This window comes from Amblyomma maculatum, chromosome 5 (genome assembly GCF_055883805.1).
Source record: "Amblyomma maculatum isolate TAMU_Amacu chromosome 5, ASM5588380v1, whole genome shotgun sequence".
Lineage (NCBI taxonomy): Eukaryota > Metazoa > Arthropoda > Arachnida > Ixodida > Ixodidae > Amblyomma > Amblyomma maculatum.
In genome coordinates, this window is record NC_139348.1 from 103,284,760 (window position 1) to 103,303,456 (window position 18,697).

An 18,697-nucleotide genomic window follows, 5' to 3' on the forward strand; every position below is an offset into this window, starting at 1 on the left:
ATCTATGTGATCGCTCACTTATCTTGATAGCTAATTTCTGAGAAAATCATTTTCCCCAGATTTTTTTTGTTTAGAAACACAACCGCAACTGTAAAGACATAAACTATTTACATATTGTAGTAATCAACAGTGTTAAGCATTAGAATAAAGAAATATGTCGCAACATGGCAAGACATAACAAGACCGTGGTCAGCGCAGTTGTCGTGGCAACCAAGGTCATGGCGGCGCCCAGAGTGTTGTCATGGCTCTACGTGGGAGCGCGTTTGCCGCGGCAGAGCATGTGGTTACGAAGCAAAAGCTCAATAAGTCGGAAAGAAAAGCTCGCCGAAAAGTTGCGAGATGTGCTCGAATAATCCGCGAGAACATTGGCGTTGACGTGTGCGATCAACCGACTAGGGTGAGTTTCCCACTTTCCAGTACGATGCGTAGTATGGAAACTTCTGATCTTCCCGTTTGTTTTCAGTTTCTGGTGCTCAGTAATTGTGGCACGGTTTGCGGCGGGAGCTACGAAGTTATCTACAATGAACTTCACTCTTACGGCAGCATACAAGACATTGTGTTAATTCCTGATCAACCATTCGCTGTAGTAATTTTCGAAGACGTCGAATCTAGTGCAGCTGCGGCTGATTATCTCAGCGACAACGTGCCATCGTTCTCAAAGGACCCTGTGTTTCCTGCGTTCGTAGAACGAGGTTTGTTATGTTTTCAAATGTAATCTTACCGAAGTTGGTCGCTATCGGTCAGTGCTCCACACTGTATGTATGCTAGGCCGAATAAGTTTCGTATTATCCATCATCTCTAACCTGTATATTTCAATCACAGTACATATTTGCTTGCATAAAAGATGATGTTCATCATCATACCTGCCCAGCTGACGTCTCGCATTCCTGATAACACACACACACACACACACACACACACACACACACACACACACACACACACACACACACACACACACACACACGCACACACACACACACACACATTGCACGTGGAACCCATTGAAGTTCAGTTCGTTTACAGGTCGAAGTTGAGCCGTTAAATACTGCCAAATTAATCACGTTCTCTCTGGTTACCAAAATAATAAAAAAATTTGTGCAAGGCGGCGTCATCTTTTTTGATGCTGATGTTCTGAGCCTTATCGTTTGCGCGCTTTACAAAGTTAAAGCTGGTTGATAGTATCACGCGCTGTTCCCGCTGCTACGACATACATTACCAGGGCGGCAGCTGAATGAAGGACCCAGTTAATAATTGTAATTGTTAGGTTACGTAAAGAACTTCTCTTGTTTAGAGAGAAAAAAAAAGTGAATGCATAAGTTTAACCTAACTCAGTAATATCCTCTTGTGCGGTTTCAATACAACACTAGAGCCAAGCATCAAAGGAAACCGGTGCTACGACCTATTTGATGAGAAGAACCTGCCCCAGGGATTGACTCTCATTAAAGATGCCATCAGCAAGGATGAAGAAATGGCCCTGACACAACTGATCCAATGGGGCGAGCCAGAAGAGTCTTACAGTGAGTCATCTGGAAGCATGGATGTGTGTATATATATATATATATATATATATATATATATATATATATATAACGAGTTCTGTCTGTCATGTAATTAGCCTCATCGTCTTACCATAATGCTATCTGTTATGGGCGGGCGGAGGTGTCATGGTTAATTCTCCTGTATATAACCAAAAACTCATAAAAGTATCCTGTATGACAGAGAAGCTGACGTCAAAGATATAAAGGCTGTGTAGTAATATTCATGATAAAAATAAAATTTTGGTTGTGAGTGAAGGAACGGTACCTGCACAAAAATTTCAGCTCTGCCTTCAGAGAAAAGAGGAAGAAGGGGGAGCGAAAAAAGCGCCGTAATCTAAGACTCTTGAGTAATTTCTACCACCGGGGGTTCTTTAAGGGGATATGGAGAAAATCTCGATAGAACTTTTTCTCTCAGCGAAAACAACTTCTTCATTAACGTTTGTCAAGCTTTAAAGGGACAGAACACTGGCCAAAATATGTCATAAGACTATGGTGGAAGTTTATCACATTTAATACAAATCAAGCACTACAATATCAAAGAAATGAAGATTTGTAGCTTTAATTTGTCAATGAAAATCTCATAAAAGTAACTGATGCGACCTCTTGTGGAGAAATGTTATTACTGTCACTGTTGTACCCCATGTGACCACACCTCAGGAAATTATAGCCGATTTTTATAAGTACAGTTACTTTTCCTTCTAGCACTGCATCATATTTTATTATATATTGTGATCTCTCCATTGCACCCTTCAATAAGAATCACCCCTCCTTTTTCATTGCCATTGATGTACATTTGCCACTAGATAGTACCACAGTGTTTTGAATTCGTTGGAGGAAGTGGTGATCGTTGTTTAGATGCCAACAGGAGAGGTTTATTTTCGGCGGACACTGGCAACGAGCACGAGACATGCGTCAGTTGCAGCGAGCGTCGCGCAAGCACGCAGCAGCGCAGCCAAGCTAACCGGCCTAGCCACTGCATGTGGCTACTGCCTACAACATCTCCTGTGATGGAAAAGCAGTCTTGAGAGGAATGACGCAACGCCCACTCCTGGTGTGCTGGTGGGAGACGTCAGCGCAGGTTGTTTGAGAATCTCCCGAAGACATGTCTGTGTGTGTGCCTCCATACAGAGATGTCTCGTACACGACATCTTGGTTGTTTCTCTCTTCATCCGCAGGCTTGAGAAGAGGGATAAGATAGGCTCGATTTCGCCCGACAGTGCTGTTCCCGGTGTCAATCACATATGACCTTGACTCTTTCGGGTGCCACCATGTTCCCTTTCTTACTATACGTCTATAACCCAGACTTCATCACCTTCCAGAAGGGTTGGAAGTTGCTGTATGCTGTGTCGTCTATCGTAGTTTCTCCGCTGCTGTTCACAGTATTGGGTTTCAAAATTGCGAAGTTTAGAGACATCTGGCAAGCGGTTTTCAGCGGGGTCGGCCTGTTGTATAAGAGGGTCAAGTACAGGTCTTGGGTCTTTTTCATTGAAGTTTTGATGATTTTCACCGCAGCCTCAGAGAGTCTGTTGCTCTGAGGGTAGTGTGGGCTTTATGTTAGGTGTTTAAACCCGTATTCCTGAGAAAACTTGGTGAAATCAGATGACGAGAACTGAGGACCATTATCAGAGACCACCACCTCTGGAATACCATGTCGGGCGAAAATTGATTTGCAGTGGTTGATTACTGTAACCGATGACAGTTTCCCTAGGCGGGTGAGCTCCGGGTATCTAGAGTAATAATCTGTGACGATTAACCACCGGTGCCTGTTGAAGAAGAACAGGTTCATTGCAGCTCTCTGCCATTGCCTTGCTGGAAACTATGTTTTAAAGGGGCATTTTCCGGTTGCTGGACGTCTTCACACATTCTTGACAATGTTTTATGGTGGGTTTGATGTCTTTGGCCACTGTAGGCCACCAAACGGAGTTCATAGCATGGGCCTGCGTCTGGGTGATACCAAAGTGACCGTGCAAAAAGCGGAAAATTTCTTTATTGCATATGAATGAGACAACCACTCGAGCTATGTAGAGTAGCAGATCGTCCTCTACAGTAAGCTGTTGACAATGCTCGTAGAAAAGTCTTACGTCAAGAGGTAAATCTCGTCGGGAAGGCCAGGCTTTCGTGCAGAGTTCGCGAAGATATAATAAACGCGATCCGTTTTCTGGACTTTAAGCAACTTAAGGCAGTGCTGCTTAATAGGGGGGTTTTTCCTTACACCGTGTACAAAAGCTTCGGCGTTGCTCTCTAGCTCTAAGTCGCCAATCTCTTGCAGAGGCGCTCTGGAAAGCGTGTTGGCCGCGAGTTCTTTCCCAGGGACATATACCACTTCGTACTGGTACCTCATCATTTGCATTTTAAGTCTTTGTAGCCGTGGTGCAAGATCAGCAAGACATTTTGAGGTAAATATGGGTACCAACGACTTGTGGTCTGTTTCGATTGTAAACAGCTTGCCATTTCCCGCAAGCCCAAACTAAGGCAAGAGCCTCTTTCTCTATTTGCGCATACCATTTCTCCATGTCAGATAGAAGCTGGGAGGCATAGGCGACGACTGAAAACTTGCCACTGGTATGTTTCTGTCAAATCACTGCCCCCAGTCCAAAGGAAGAAGCGTCTGCACTGCACTGTCTCCTTGACAGGATCGTACACCCCATTTGTCGAACGCTTGCTGTTGAGGAAGGTCCCAAACAAATTCCTGCTTTTTAAACAACAAACAAGTGGCTGTAGTATGTTCGCAAGATTGGGTACAAAGCAGGAAAGACATGTAGCCTCTAAAACTTTCATCAGCGAAGCTTACATTCCTGTGCCGTAACAGCTTTGAGTGTGGAAACTGAAATGGATGCTACTCTACACTAAAGAGTCCTAATTACTGTCTGGCTAGCGAGATTCGTATTTGTTTTTAATGTGTCTTTTTTGTCGATGCCAAATCATCATTGCACTTGCTCCTCATGGTTTCCACCATCAGCCCACATAACATTCGGTGCATGCACTGATTAAAGCATTTTCAATAAAATATTTTGCAGCGCTTCTAACAAAACCGCTATGATATCGAACACTTTAAAGCTTTTGTGCAAAAAAAAAAATAATAATAATAAAAAAATGCATGCCTAAATTCCAGTGTTCTGTCCCTTTAAGGGATGAGTTTATTAGCAAGGAATTGAACATTTTTCTGCCACTTGGCTCAGACTCTTGACGTTCATAAAAATGGGGCACTGTGATCGTTGTTTGATATAGATGGCACTGCTACCCAGCTTCAGGAATTCATGCTTCCTGTCTCGAGAATGGTCGCCAGGTGGCAGCACTTGTATAGCTAATTTTGTTTTTACATTTTCTGATTCATAATAGCTTTTTTTTTTGTTGAAGTGCAATAATCTCTGGATACATACCTGCTTCGGTTTGTCCTCACTGTCCCCTGAAATGCACTGACGTTGTACAGCACATGCATAGAAGCATTATCCTGATTTGCTTCCAGATTATTAGTTATAGTTATGATTACTCAAATAAAGGCCCACCTTTTAGCCAACACTCCTCAGGCTACACAGTGTTGTGTAGGAGAGCCTTATGGCACCTCTTTGGCTTCAGATATGTGAGGCAAATCGTGGTCCTCCATTTCTAGGCATTCCAGTCTTTAAGCTGGCCATTGATGCTCAACTGTATGCCTTTAAAGCAAATCATATGGCCTGACGACTTTCGACGAACAGTGTACTGTACATATTGCAGTTCATTTACTTTTTGAAGAACTAATGAATGGTTGGACTCGTCAGTTGGGGCTCTGCATTAAGGATGCCTCTTGGATGTCCTTTCACAGCCCTACGACATCGAGAAGTGCGCCATTTTGGATATGCATTCGACTACAATCTTCAAGGTGTTCAGAAAAATTCACCATTGCCCAATGGCATTCCTGATGAATGTGTGCCATTTCTGGGCCGGCTCGTTGCCACTGATCACTTGAGCCGACTTCCTGACCAGCTGACTGTGACTCGCTATCTTCCTGGACAGGGTGAGCTCCTTGCGTTCACAGGTGGCGTTCTTGACAGGTGTTATCAGTGCCTGTCAGTAAAGTTTTAACCATCGCACAAATTGCGCTTACAGGAAAGGAAGGTGCATTTTTGCGTAACTTTTAATTCTCTCTCCTTTCATCACACAGGGTGCTACTGTGATTACAGTGCTTGCCGTTTGCACCCTAGTCTAACAATAAAAAGAAACTGCTTCAACTTATAATCTTCTTTTTTTAATTCTGTGCCAAACGTGCAAGTTCACCATTCAACATTGTGACTTATTTGCTAAGCAGGCAGGGATAAGTGGTCTGACTTCGAAGTTGAGGTATATTTATTGGTTGCACATTAATTATGTGCCTTTTGTCATGCAGAACCACTCTTTTATGGTTGCAGTCATATTGAACTCGCATTGTGTATTTTACCAGGAATCCCACCGCATGTCGACAGCCACGAATCATTCGACGATGACATTACACTTCTCAGCCTGGGTTCTCCGATTGTGATGAACTTCCGGCATCCCGATGGTCGCCAGGCTGCACAAGTCCTGCCTTGTCGTAGTGCACTAATTCTGTCGGGCGACAGCCGCTACGTGTGGTCTCATGGGTGAGCAAGCTTGTTGAGTGTGCCGAAGTATAGTAGCATGTGCGTTATTACACATGAAGTGTGCTTTACTGTTTTGTTTACGTGATGACGAGCGCGTCACAATGTCTGAGTTGTTAGCGTGCTCAGTTAGGGAGCCGGAAGATCTGACTTCAATTCCAGCTGTGGCGGCGAAATTCAAGGTGCTAATGTAGTGTGCCATTTCAGTGCATGCTAAAGGTAGTATAAACTAATCTGGAGTACTCTCATATCCCATGTGTTGCTTCGAGACATTAAACCCTACAATTTATATTTTTATGGTAGCAATTGATTATAAGGATTGTTGGATGGGTCAGTCCTGTTTGTACCATGCACGCCTTCATACCCCCTGCTCCAGACCTCTACGGCCAAAACACAATGCAAATATGAGGAATGGTTATTATGAATATTTTATTTTGATGTGATAAAACAGCAATGCATACAAAATATTCTGCGCTTAAGAAACGAAACAAGCTTTGCCTTAGATGCAGAATTGAAAATTACTCGATGACGCGATTCTCACAATGGTTCCTTATCGAGTCCTCGGTTTTCCGGAGGACAATGTGGCTTGGAAGGCAACAGCAAGAGTTATCATCCGCCAGTGTAATAAAAAAATCTATGTGGCCATAACCCTGCACTTTTAAAAATGACGCACATGCCCGACAGAGTGAAGGTACGGGGGTGAATGTGCCTAGTATGTCTGGCCTCCACAAGATGACCTAGCCCATTGATCCTTTTTTCTGAGAAGGTCACTGCTTTATCAAACAGCTGTAACACCGTGAGCATCAGAGGATATTTAGTACAACAAACTCAGAATTTCATGAGTTGCAGCACAAAATTTTTGCCCAGTACTCCCAATCATAGGCTCATCAGCATCATGCTTCACTTTCCACAAAGCTTTTTGGTGCCACGTGTGATTTCACTCATCCTTCAGATGTTGGAGGAATGACGTGTAATGTGTGCAAACTACATGCTCTCATTTTTCCTTTTGAATATGACACTGCAAGAGTCCACATTGCTAAAGATGTCAAGTTTGTGAAAACTGCAACATAGAGTTTTACTAGCTGTAACATAACAATGACATTTCAGGAAAGTAGTAGCAGTGTTTGTTGAGTTGTTATGTTTTCATTTAGGTGCTACATATTGCAAGACTGATAGAAGGGGTGTTGTTGGATAAACAAGCATGAGGCATGCTTTTTAAACAATCAGCTTTTATTACAGAGTGCGCGCTGTTTGACTGTCCTTGTAAACTTTGGAAGCTGTGGCTTATCTCGCATTTTTGGCGGATTGCAGGATAGCGTCACGCAAGTTTGACTTAGTCAGAAGGTACAATGGCTCAGGCAACGGCATAACACTCTCTAAGCGAGGGGTTCGCATTTCATACACCTTCAGACATATACGTAATGGAAGTTGCAGATGTGGTGAGTATCATTACCAGTTTACCTTGCATGCAGCGTTAACACGATCCATCTTTTCTAGCAGCGTCATACCTTAATATAGTAAATGCTTAGTCTGATAGTTACAAACTTGGTACGTGGAATTCAACTTTTGTCACTGCTTTCTTGCAGGAGATGCCCTGTTGTGTGACTCTCATCGTTTTGGGTAGGTTGCTGCCCTGCCTATACATACATGTGGTTTTAAACATGTGTCGTAATCGCCGTTAAACATTGCTTACGGTTAGTGCACTGCTAGATGCGATCTTGTCCTGTTGCCAACTCAAACCCTTCTGAAATAACCATGCTTGACAAAGTTTCAGTGCTGGGCATAGTGAAAAGCAAAATTCGAAAGAGAGCATTTTGAGAAGGGCGGTGATACACTCTGTTTTAGCGCGTTAGCTCTACTGCTCACGTTTGTCAAGATCGCATTATTCAGCAATGTGTAAACAATGGCGATTGCCATGGCAACGGCACGGATCTATCGCATAGCAACAGCACATACCACGTGACCTCAGTTGTAATGAAATTGTGAAAAAACATTGCCGCAGCTGGATTTCGAACCTGTGCCAGAATGAACAGATCAGCTTCCTTGGCCCAGGCACGAGAGCTATTGCCGCTGCTGGTCGCGCCTCCTCTAACACTACAACGCTTTCTCACACTGTGTAGTGAACATTGTTGTCGTCAGAAAGTTTCATCTGCACCGCTCCTTCATTTAACCCAGATAAATACGCCATGCACACAAGCCGTCTGGGCGACTGCGACTGAGACCGCGAGCATAGTGTCTTGCAAATCCACCAGGCGGCTTGACGGACAGAGGCGGCGTGACGTGGTATAGAGGAAGCTACTATCACTAAAGACAGATGACGCAGCTGTGTCAGGCTGTCAAGACCATCGAACAACGAATCGCGCCAATCGATTGGGGCGGAATCAAGCCAAGGTTGAAGCAGCAACAGCGAATGTGGTGCCAGCCGATCGCTAACGCTCTCGACTCGTTCAAAGATGGTTAGACCTCTATAGCTTTTCGTGATGCATGGTGTAGTTGCTTACTGAAATCTGTTTACTTCATTTAGTCTCATTGATGAAGCTTTTTTTTTTCCAACTGATGAAATTTAGCTGTGCCAAGAGGACGAGCCATTCATAATCTCGAAGATATTGACAGGTAGAATGGCAAAATGTTAATGGCAAACAGCTGCACTAGAATATGTCATTCACTCATGTTTCTTCTAGGGTACAGCATGAAATCGCAGTAGACTCTTGATGCTTGCGCAGGGTGTTGTGTCCACCAAATTGCTGGCTTCTCTTCGTTCACACCAGCTGAGCTTAGCGCATGGCATTTGAGCTTTTTAAACGTGTAATGAGAGTGGTCAAGGACATGAAGCAGGGTGTTAGCCTTCGGTTGAAAAAAGCAGAGTATGGGCAGAGTGTGCCATGGAATTCAAGTAATGGTACTTGCCAATACATTGAAAAGCAGGAACTGCAGAACAGGCTTGACATGTGCATTTCCTGTGCTCTGTGCAGAAACCAAGACAAGGCATCTGCACTGAGGTTGGAAGCAGAGCATGTCTTCAAGGTGAACAAACTGCTTTTCCACTCACTGTATGCTTCCCTTGAACCAAGCTTTGCTGGGGTTAGTTATTCGGGTATGTTTGTGCAGGTGTACGAACACATAGCGGGACAGTTCAGCGATACCCGGTACAAACAGTGGCCCCGGGTCGCCCAGTTCCTGGACTCGTTGGAACGCGGCTCATTGCTTCTAGATGCTGGATGTGGAAATGGAAAATACCTGACAAGTCATGGCCACCTATTGAAGGTGACTGCTCACTTGATGCTTGGTCGGTTCCTCAAATCTGAGCTTCTTTTGTTTTGTTTTTTTCACAAAAGAGAATTTATAGTAGCTGAAGTAGCTTGTTGTTTTGTATTTTTGTACGTGTGTCCTGGTCATATTGTATAGCAAAAACTTCTTCATTATGGAAGTTGCTGCTATAGAAGAACACTCAACTTGGATTCTACCGTGTGTATTGTGCACTATCATGACACCTTCATAATGCAGTTCAGTTAATTACGTCACCAGAATGAGTTTTCACGAATTGAATAGAAATTTCTTAGAGCAATAACTTTCTTAATATTATTTTGCAGCCCTTCCTAATGTTGAGGCCCTGAAAGGGTCAGTTGTAATTTACTATATTATGCGACCTGTACCACTTTTAAGGGCCAAAGCAGGAGCGGACAGAGTGCAAAGTGCATATGTAAACGGGTGTATGCATGGTATAAGTCGAGCTGTGATGAAAAATAAGCAGCTACAACTGGTTACATTAGCTGCAAGGTATGTGCAAAGTTCTACAGGCTCTTGGGTGTTTTCCAAAGAAGATATCATCGTGATGCACAAGATAAGGAGATCACCCACATTGCAGTCAGTGTTTCAACTGTAATTATGTGTGTTTAGCTGTGGCTGTGAAGTGCCGTCGGCACGGTCTTTGACGTCCAGTGAGAAGGGTTGTCAGAAATCCCACTTCCACTCTACCCACACTCCTGACAGCTTTCTACTCATCTCTTTCATCTGGCTTTGTGTGCCATCTCCCACCCCGCCTCACCTTCAAGCTTTTGTCTATTTTCATGGACCCTATTGCATCCTCTATCACATTTCCCTGGTCAACTTCATCGTAGAGCCCACGAAGCCAGTGATTGACCTTCATCGACATAACCTAGAAACTGTCCATATGTGCTGCCTCAAGCCGTACTATGACCCGTGTGCGTGTTGTTACAGTTGTGAGCCATGCAAGGTGGCTCATATTTTCGCCGGGGGTCATTGTAAAGAGGAAGATGGGCACGAATGGCAGCCATACTGCGATTTCCTACCTCGGAAGTCAGCGCATTCCATTCGAAAATGGTTCTTGGGAGAAAATAATGAAAATATGCGCTTGTTTTGCATTGGGTTGTTACAAGTGTTTTGATGCATTTTCCATGAGTGAGTCGTGTGTTGGCGATCTGAATGTAGGCATTAAAACCTAGTCTGGTATCATTATTAATGATATTAAGTGGCACATGGGCATTTGCTTGGCAGAAATTATATTTCTATCGAATGCACTGAGAAATCATTCAGTGATCTCATAAAGCCTCAGGTCAGTTTTTTGTGCCACGTCACCAAAGCTACAATAGCTTGACTTTTGGAAAAATTTTCAGGAGCTCATTTTTTTTCAGTAATATTGGAACTGATCATTTTAGCCATTATCTTTGTTTGCCAGCAGCGTCTGATACATCTGCCTTGTTCATACTACACACCTTCAAAGGCTTGGCAACTTTTTGTGCTAGAAACAGGGCTCGGCTTTGAAAATGAGACCATTAACAAGGGCTGGAAGGTTTTTCTCAATTCCTAACCGCTGCCTGAGTGTGGAAGACGTTGACAACTGATTGAAACGACATTGCCACTATTCTGTCTCCTTTCTGCAGCTTGGTTTCGACCGCAGCCGAGGGCTGTGTGACATCTGCCAAGATCGTGGACTGGAGGTCCTGCAAGCTGATGTGCTGCAGATGCCGTTCAGAGATGGAGCATTCGATGCCTGCATCAGCATTGCAGTGCTGCATCATCTTTCCACCAGAGTAAGTGTGATTGGCAGCTGGCACCTTGATTTCCGAGTGTCCACACTGATGGCCCAAGTACATGACTCTGCCAATTGAGGGCCCTTTGTGGGAGAGTCTCTAAAGGGATTGAGGAAGCTTGGATGCTGAAGTGGTTGACTTAGGGCGAGGCTTGTCAGCAACATCTCTGGAACAGGCTGTGATCGTTGCGACCTCACTGCATGTTGTGACAGCCTTTATGACAGCTTTGTGTACACAATGTCTTTAGTGTGAAGTCTAGTTCTTTATTAAGAAAGAGCATTTCCTATTGTTTTTTTCTCCCTTCTTTGGCATGACCTGTGCGCCCGCCGAGGCGACTATCTGGATCTGAGCTAGTTAGTTCATGTCAAAATTCAGCCTTGTGTCATAGTCTCTTTCTTGAATTCTTCCCGTTCAGCTGTAGTTTAACTGCATTAACTAAGAGTTCTATTCTTTTTGTCTGTGTGGCGTTTATAGGGAATTTCATTTCATATCAGCTAATCTTGAAAATGAAAGTTCTGTAGAGTTTACACCTGTATATAGTATGCAGAGCCCGAAATTTCAACTTGTAGACAGGCCCGCGGCCATTGACTAGTGGTCAGAGCGCTCGACTACTGAGCTAGGGGATCCGAGTACGAGCCTAGCCGCGTTGGCCGCATTTTAATGCAGGTGAAACGCAGGGCCCCTTTGTACTATGTCTCATATTATGTCATATTACTTGCATAGCCACCCCACTAAACTGCAATATCAACATAGATCACAACACCGACTTATGTACCATAAGACTTGTACACTTACATCAGCCCTACACACCTAACCTGTGTACACCAGCACTGTCTCTACCCCACTCACACTACTCTTATATCTTTGCCTGTCTCTAGAAAATGATTATAGATGGATACATGACCATGCATGAATGCATGTCTACCCTACAACTCCTTGCTAGCTATGTTAGGTATTAAACATGCTGACTGGCATAAGCATTTTACGACGCTCTGGCTGGCAGTGAAGTTCACATTACTTTAAGGGTAGACGTCCAGTCACACACACCCACACCACACACCTTCATGAATGGTTACTGCACACGACTACTCTATAGCCGCAATAGCAGGCATTCACTAGGGCTCACTCATGCGCTAGTGTGACTGGTTTCGTTTATAGGGTTTAGCATCCCGAAGCGATTCTGGCTATTAGGAGTGCCGTAGCGGAGGACATTGGAGATTTTGACCATCTGGGGTTCTTTAACATGCACTGACATCGCCTCCTTTGAAAAATGGCCACCACGGCCCGGATTTATCCTACCTTCTTGTGTTCAGTGCTCCAAAGCACTAACTACTGAGCCACTGCGATGGATAGCACAAATTCAGTGGCATGAACGCAGTGGATATTCTGCACATTCCACACCGAGAATTGGTAAACTCTGACTCTCACAAGCATTTCATACCACCAGCTTTGGTGTTACTGACATTCGTATCACTGCACAAATAAACATTGTGAGAACTTTTAGTACATACTAGTAGTAACCGACGTAACCGCAGGTGGTAACCTGGGGTGAGGAGAAAGGTATGGTGAGAATGGAGGAATCTGTAACCAGAAGGTGATTTCTATAGAAGCATGCGGAGCAGGGTTACTGCAGAAAGAGGTGGGATAGTGTGGCAACAGCGGAGAAGAGTGCAACCATTCCATCTGCTACAGCTGCTGCAGAACATTTTGCCTGAGAGCCTTGCCTCATTATGTCACTAAAATAGTAATAAGCATAGTTGTCACCAATCCTAGCATTTCACAGCTGTGATAGTTTCTTCCTTTCATTTTTGTCAATATTGCTTCCTTAGCGTCTTTTCTTTCCTCCTACCGTGCACTACAGGAGCGTCGAGAGGCGGCAGTGCGTGAACTCTTTCGTGTCCTGCGACCTGGCGGCCGTGCTCTCATCTATGTTTGGGCCATGGAGCAGCATGGCACTGGTGATTCTGAGGACAAGCCTTCGAAATACCTCAACCCAAACAAAATGGCTGTAGAGAGTCCTCCGCATGTGAAAACTTCGCCATCAGCAGGCACACTCATGACACAGCCACCGCTGCCAGTGCATTGCAACCGTACGCAGTTCCAGGCCCAAGATATGCTGGTGCCTTGGCACTCCAAGAGTACCCAGGAGACCCACTACAGGCAAGAAGCTTTGTGCACAAGCACTAATCATTGTGTCCATCTAGTCTGTGTGACTAACTTTTAGATGCTTATACCCCTCCAAGGAGGGAGCGGTTTTGTACGCAATCTAAAAGTCCATTTAAATCCTTTGTGCTGAGCATGTTGCCATTGTTAGTTCGCAGCATATGGACTTATCCTCCAAACACTTCCTTGCAGCCGTGTTGAAGCTGGAAGCCCCGTTGAGCCAATCACGAGAGAGTTTTAAGCGTGTTCCTCCATGCCGCATTGTCTGCTCGCGGAACTGGTTGTAAAAGATTTATAAATGCCATCTACGTACCAAACCCTGGGGGGGGGGGGGGGGAGACAAAACAAAAAAAAACACTGAATATTATGGATAGTGTTGTAAGTAATGTTATGCTGTTTTCCACATCTGCGCTTTTAGTTCATCGTACACAAACGCAGTTGCAGTGGAAACTTCAGCCATGTAGCACTATCTGGTTTTCCGCACTGAAACCCTTTTTTAAAAAATAAAAAAAAAACGGCTTTCTTCTTTAGGCCTGGTAGAGGCAAAATTGTTGCCCAAAATAAAGGTAATGTAATGCTCATGGATGTTTTAAAAAAAATTTACACAAGAGTCATGAACACTAAACTTGGGAAATAGCATATTTATCAATCGAGCTTACGTTGATGTTTGATTTGAAACAGTATTTTGCAAATGCGCGCTTTAAATCGTGTCATCCCATATGCTTTACGGCTCCTTTATACTGGCACACCGTCGCCTTGTGCACTCATCATAGCCTTGGTAGTGCTGCAAGAAACTACCGCGATAGAGGTAGTGACCATGCTGGGACATGCATGCATTGCGAAGCTTTGAGCAGAGGCTGTTGCAGTCAGCCACTACAATAGGCAGACTTGTGGTCGCTAACAGAGTCAGCAAATGGGCCATTTCAAATATTTTCATTGGCATTTACCTTGGGCAGGGGCTCCCAAGACTTCTTTCAAGTGCATTTTAGGTTCCCCAAGTGCCAGATATGTGTGTGCTTAAATCACCCACCTCTTCTTTACTTTAGGACTGTCTCACTCTGCAGACAGTTGTGATTATTATCACTGAACTTTTCTATTTTTGTGACAAAGTCTTGCATCTGCATGTGTGTTGGTGAGGAAGCGACAGGAAATTCGAGGTGTCGCTACAGGAGGAAGTTAGTTTCCTGGTGGTGTAATGCAAAGAATTTTAGTAAACTTGCACAATGCTTTTGTCAGATTGTGTAGAAACGAGGTTTTGTTTGAATAATAGCGTTTTAAACAAAGCAGTGTTGCATGTGTAGCATAAAGCTAGCATAGAAAATTGGCACGTTAGTAGCCATGTTATTTGAAGATCTTGCAAAGATTTAAGAGTTTACTTCCTAATGGGTTCTGCATTCTAATGCTGTCCTCCTCTCGCCAGGTACTACCACCTGTTTCAGCAAGGAGAACTTCGAGAGCTGCTCGAGCATGTCTCCCAGGGTTGCATCGACACTGAATACCATGACCAAGGGAACTGGTGTGCAGTTATCATCAAGCAAGACAGAACTAGTATTTCTAGCTGATCTTATGAGAGTTGTATGCGAGAGAGATAATAAATTTTATTATTAAACCGCTAGCCCCCCTGTACAGGGCTTTGCAGTACTGTGGCTAACTGGTCTCGCCCAGCACGTTAAAGACGTGATAATTTTATGTGAGGTTTATCTTAAAGCTGGATGTTGACTATGAAGGATGCCATGGTCAAGGGCTCAAGATTAAGTCTGCCCACTCTTGCTTTCTCTAACACACACACCAACATTGCTCCATATGCAGGAGTCTTCAAGTGCGTCAAAATGCAGCCACAATGGCTGGGATTAGGCCTCACAATCTTTGGCTTGGCAGCCTAATATATACCACATCACTGTGGTCGATTGTTTTACAACTATAGAAACCTAATTTTCATTGCATGCTTCCGTCACTGTAATAAGGTGCAAAGCATTAGAATACATAAATCAACACATACTACTATGTATTTGTTTATGACCACTAAATAATTTGATTGAATTGAATTTCCTCTTGATATTTTGTTAATTATGTAAGCAATTATATTGCAGTCTTTTTTTTCATGCTAAGCTCAGGGGTGGAAGCAGGCTCGAGCATTTTGGAGCAGTTTTGGGCAAACTAATAAAGCCATTTGGAGCAGCTTTGGAGCAATGAGACAATAGTTTTGGAGCAAGTTGCTAAGGCCGAACGCCTGTAGTAATTGCAGTTTTCCCTTTCTGGAATACAAAATTTCCAATCTGATTCCTCTTTATGCCACTTCAATGCCTTTCCAACTTTGCACATCTCTGGCAAGACAAACAAAAAAGCATGTAGGTATATAATGTAACACAGGCTGACCTTGGCAACAACTTGGAATAGACTATCAGCAAAAGGAACGCTTGCTAGTGCAATTCATAACTGAACACCTAGAGGTACCTAAAGCGTTTGCCTATTTTGACTCGATAGATCCAAACGTCAAGGCATCACTCCGACGCGCTCAAGCAGCGCCACTAATTTAGAGTTCATGTCAATGATCAGCCCATTTCCACTCATGCATATCATTTTTTATCCTATGCCTGTGCTGATAAATTCCTGAGCACTGGTCAGTAGTGCCTTCAGGAAATATAGATGGCACTGAAGGGTAGCCTTTTCATCCTTCAGCATTTTTATTCATGAATGATGGGGCTCATTTTTACTATCTCGGCATAGGCCCTGTATGGCTTTCCAACATTCTTGATAAGCTTCCTAGTGATTGAAACCAACCCACAAGTATGATTTTGTCTGCTGTAGGCCCGACAAGCTTGTCACTGACAAAAAGGCTCGATGGTGAAGTGCCTGCTTGTTTTCACAACAGAACCATTAGAATAACTCAAGCAGTTTTTGCAGTCCGACAAGTTTCCTAATGGCTTACAGTAGTTTGTGCTGTCTTCTTCGCTGGCTGCTCTCGCTTCTTTCTCCACCGGCGATTCAAAAGGCTCAGATGAGGTGCTATGTCACACGCACAGTGCATATTTTTTTGCAATTCTCTTCAGTCGCCTGTGGCTCACACTAAATTTACTTGCTACAAATATTTAGTATACTCCATGCTTCCCTCCCTTACAAAAAATTTATTTGTATTAAGTCTAGTGCAAGATGCGTTATATCTTTGCCCTCGGTGCTGCGGCATTATTCCCGTGTTCAACTAAATTTGATGGCAGAACATTGGGGCAGCCAGAGTGGAGCAGTTTTGAGCGATATTGCACATTAGAGCAGGATGGAGCAGAATGCTAGTGCAAGGGGTATTCCCTCATGTAATACCCCTTCAATGGGGCCTTTGAGGTTGTAATAAATAATGGAGCAAATGAAGTAGCACTTCCACCCCTATACACTTGACTTAAGCACTTTTTACATGACACGGCAATTGTTGGTATATTGAAACTGAAACAGCATCAGGAAGTCTAGTATAATTAGTCAATACCTTTAGGGGTATTCATATACAAGTGTATGCTAGTATAACGCAACATTTGGAAAACAAAAAATGCAATGCAAGATCAGAAGTCTGAAATTATCTGCTAAATGGTCCAATGAAATGCAGATTTTCATGCTGCAGCAGTCTTGATAATTCTAATTGGACATTAGAGCAGTTACATTTGCAAAATCAATAAAATTCCAAAAAAATGCAGCCTTTGGTTCTTGCGGGGCGTGTGTCCGTCACTTGGCTGCAAGCGTGATACCTCTACTTCTGACACATAGCTACTGGTTATGTAGGAGAATCTAGTTTGGATGGCTTCATCGTTGCTATCGTTTGATGTAACCAAAGGTGCCCATGATGACATGCTTATTGATGAGAATGTTGTGTAGGATAACCAGAAGCAGGCTCACAGGAGAATGTGGCACTTGCGGTCATATCGAGGCCAATATCGTAGTATAGTATAGTATATAGTAGTATATATATATATTATCACAACTCAAGCCACAGGGAGTCGTGAGGTACACATAGACGAGGACCCAAGAATAAGGTCGGCTTCTAGTTCCGATCACAGAGTCCAGTACCAGCGCGCCTCTCGAGCCAACAACCACTTCGGCGGCGGCGGCACCAAGCACGGCAGTCGCGCGGCGCTAGGCACGTGGCAATATATATATATATATATATACTAGTAGATATAGTAGTGGCTGCCATTGCAGAGTAATGGGCTTACCTAGCCTCAAAGGAGTGTGAAAGGTGCAATGTTTTTTATTGCGCTTTCTTAAAGTGGTGTATGCCTGCCTACTGCTTATTTGTGGCGGTGTGTACAATTGTACACATAAACTTTTGTGCCACTCTGGGCTCCCGCCGTTGTTTCAAATGGGCTGAGAAGCAATGCGCCTTCTGAACGGACTGTTAATGCTATCTAGTCCATGCGCCTTTAAGCACAAGCTCCAACAATCAAGATAGATGTGCCTCCACCTGCTATGAACCTGTGCGTGCACTGCAATGTTTTTTTTCTGGAGGTGTAACATGCCATGATGGAAATGTCGTTCGCATCTGCTCAATGCTTAAGGTTCTAGCTTTTTGCAAGCGAGGAGGTTTTTACAAAATATGGCTCTGTCCTGCAGTGAACAATGCATTGTACACGTCACCTCAAGGCTGCCTTCTCATATAACATTATTTTGATATTTAATCATTCTAGATGTTAGAGAGCACTCAGTAAGACACCAGAAGGCATGTACTATCATCGGCTCCAGCTTTTTTGGCCAGAATAGCCGTCGATGACATCTAAGATTAGGACTTTTCAAACAATGCATTCGAAGAATGTGCCAAAATGGTGGTTAGCAGCCTCTCCATCACACAAAAACAATTGTAAACCTTTACTGTCATTTACTTTTTTAATACTACATTTCATTCTGGGATGCTTCAAATGAAGATTCTTTGCAAAGAGACCACAGCATCAGTAGAAGCGATGACGAAGAGAACGTTTAGCCACCACCGACCAAAAGAGTAGAACCCCGGGGAAGAGGATTAGAACGAAATTCTCACGGGATAAACTTTGTGTGCAGCTGCACCCTTAACCGATTAATTACTCTTGAGCTACTTGATACTTCTCTGACCTAACCTTTATGACCTAACGCATTTCACCAACATTTGTATGTTAAAGACATGGAAACGAGTGCAATGCCACACTGGAAGAAATCAAAGTTTTCACTGACGTTATGATACGCATGGCAGTCTCTTGAAATTTCCGAGGATCCGAATGTATTGGCAGGACACAGTAATGCAGTGTATTGTTGGCGCGGTGACATTCTAACAATATTTCAAGCTTCGAACAGCACTACATGTCACTGGCGTCGATGCTGCGCAGAATCCACTCGGGAA

General features: G+C 43.7%; 1 protein-coding gene across 1 annotated transcript; it reads left to right on the forward strand.

Moving 5' to 3' along the window:
• The first annotated feature begins 192 nt into the window (after positions 1-192).
• Positions 193-16,123, forward strand: LOC146189062 (tRNA (carboxymethyluridine(34)-5-O)-methyltransferase alkbh8). The gene is made up of 12 exons (XM_084603981.1): positions 193-397; positions 464-692; positions 1,371-1,520; positions 5,344-5,535; positions 5,959-6,136; positions 7,445-7,572; positions 7,720-7,753; positions 9,106-9,157; positions 9,242-9,397; positions 11,035-11,184; positions 13,046-13,344; positions 14,768-16,123. Exons 1-12 carry the CDS (start codon positions 242-244, stop codon positions 14,907-14,909), a joined length of 1,866 nt encoding a protein of 621 aa, XP_084460107.1. The 5' UTR covers positions 193-241; the 3' UTR covers positions 14,910-16,123.
• The last annotated feature ends 2,574 nt before the right edge of the window (positions 16,124-18,697 follow it).

Bases quoted from the DNA above. Each gene is read 5' to 3' on its own strand.
- LOC146189062 (XM_084603981.1), top strand. From the start codon at position 242: ATGGCTCTACGTGGGAGCGCGTTTGCCGCGGCAGAGCATGTGGTTACG. The intron at 1,521-5,343 runs GTGAGTCATCTG...GTCCTTTCACAG, and splicing joins CGAGCCAGAAGAGTCTTACA to CCCTACGACATCGAGAAGTG. The intron at 6,137-7,444 runs GTGAGCAAGCTT...GGCGGATTGCAG, and splicing joins CGCTACGTGTGGTCTCATGG to GATAGCGTCACGCAAGTTTG.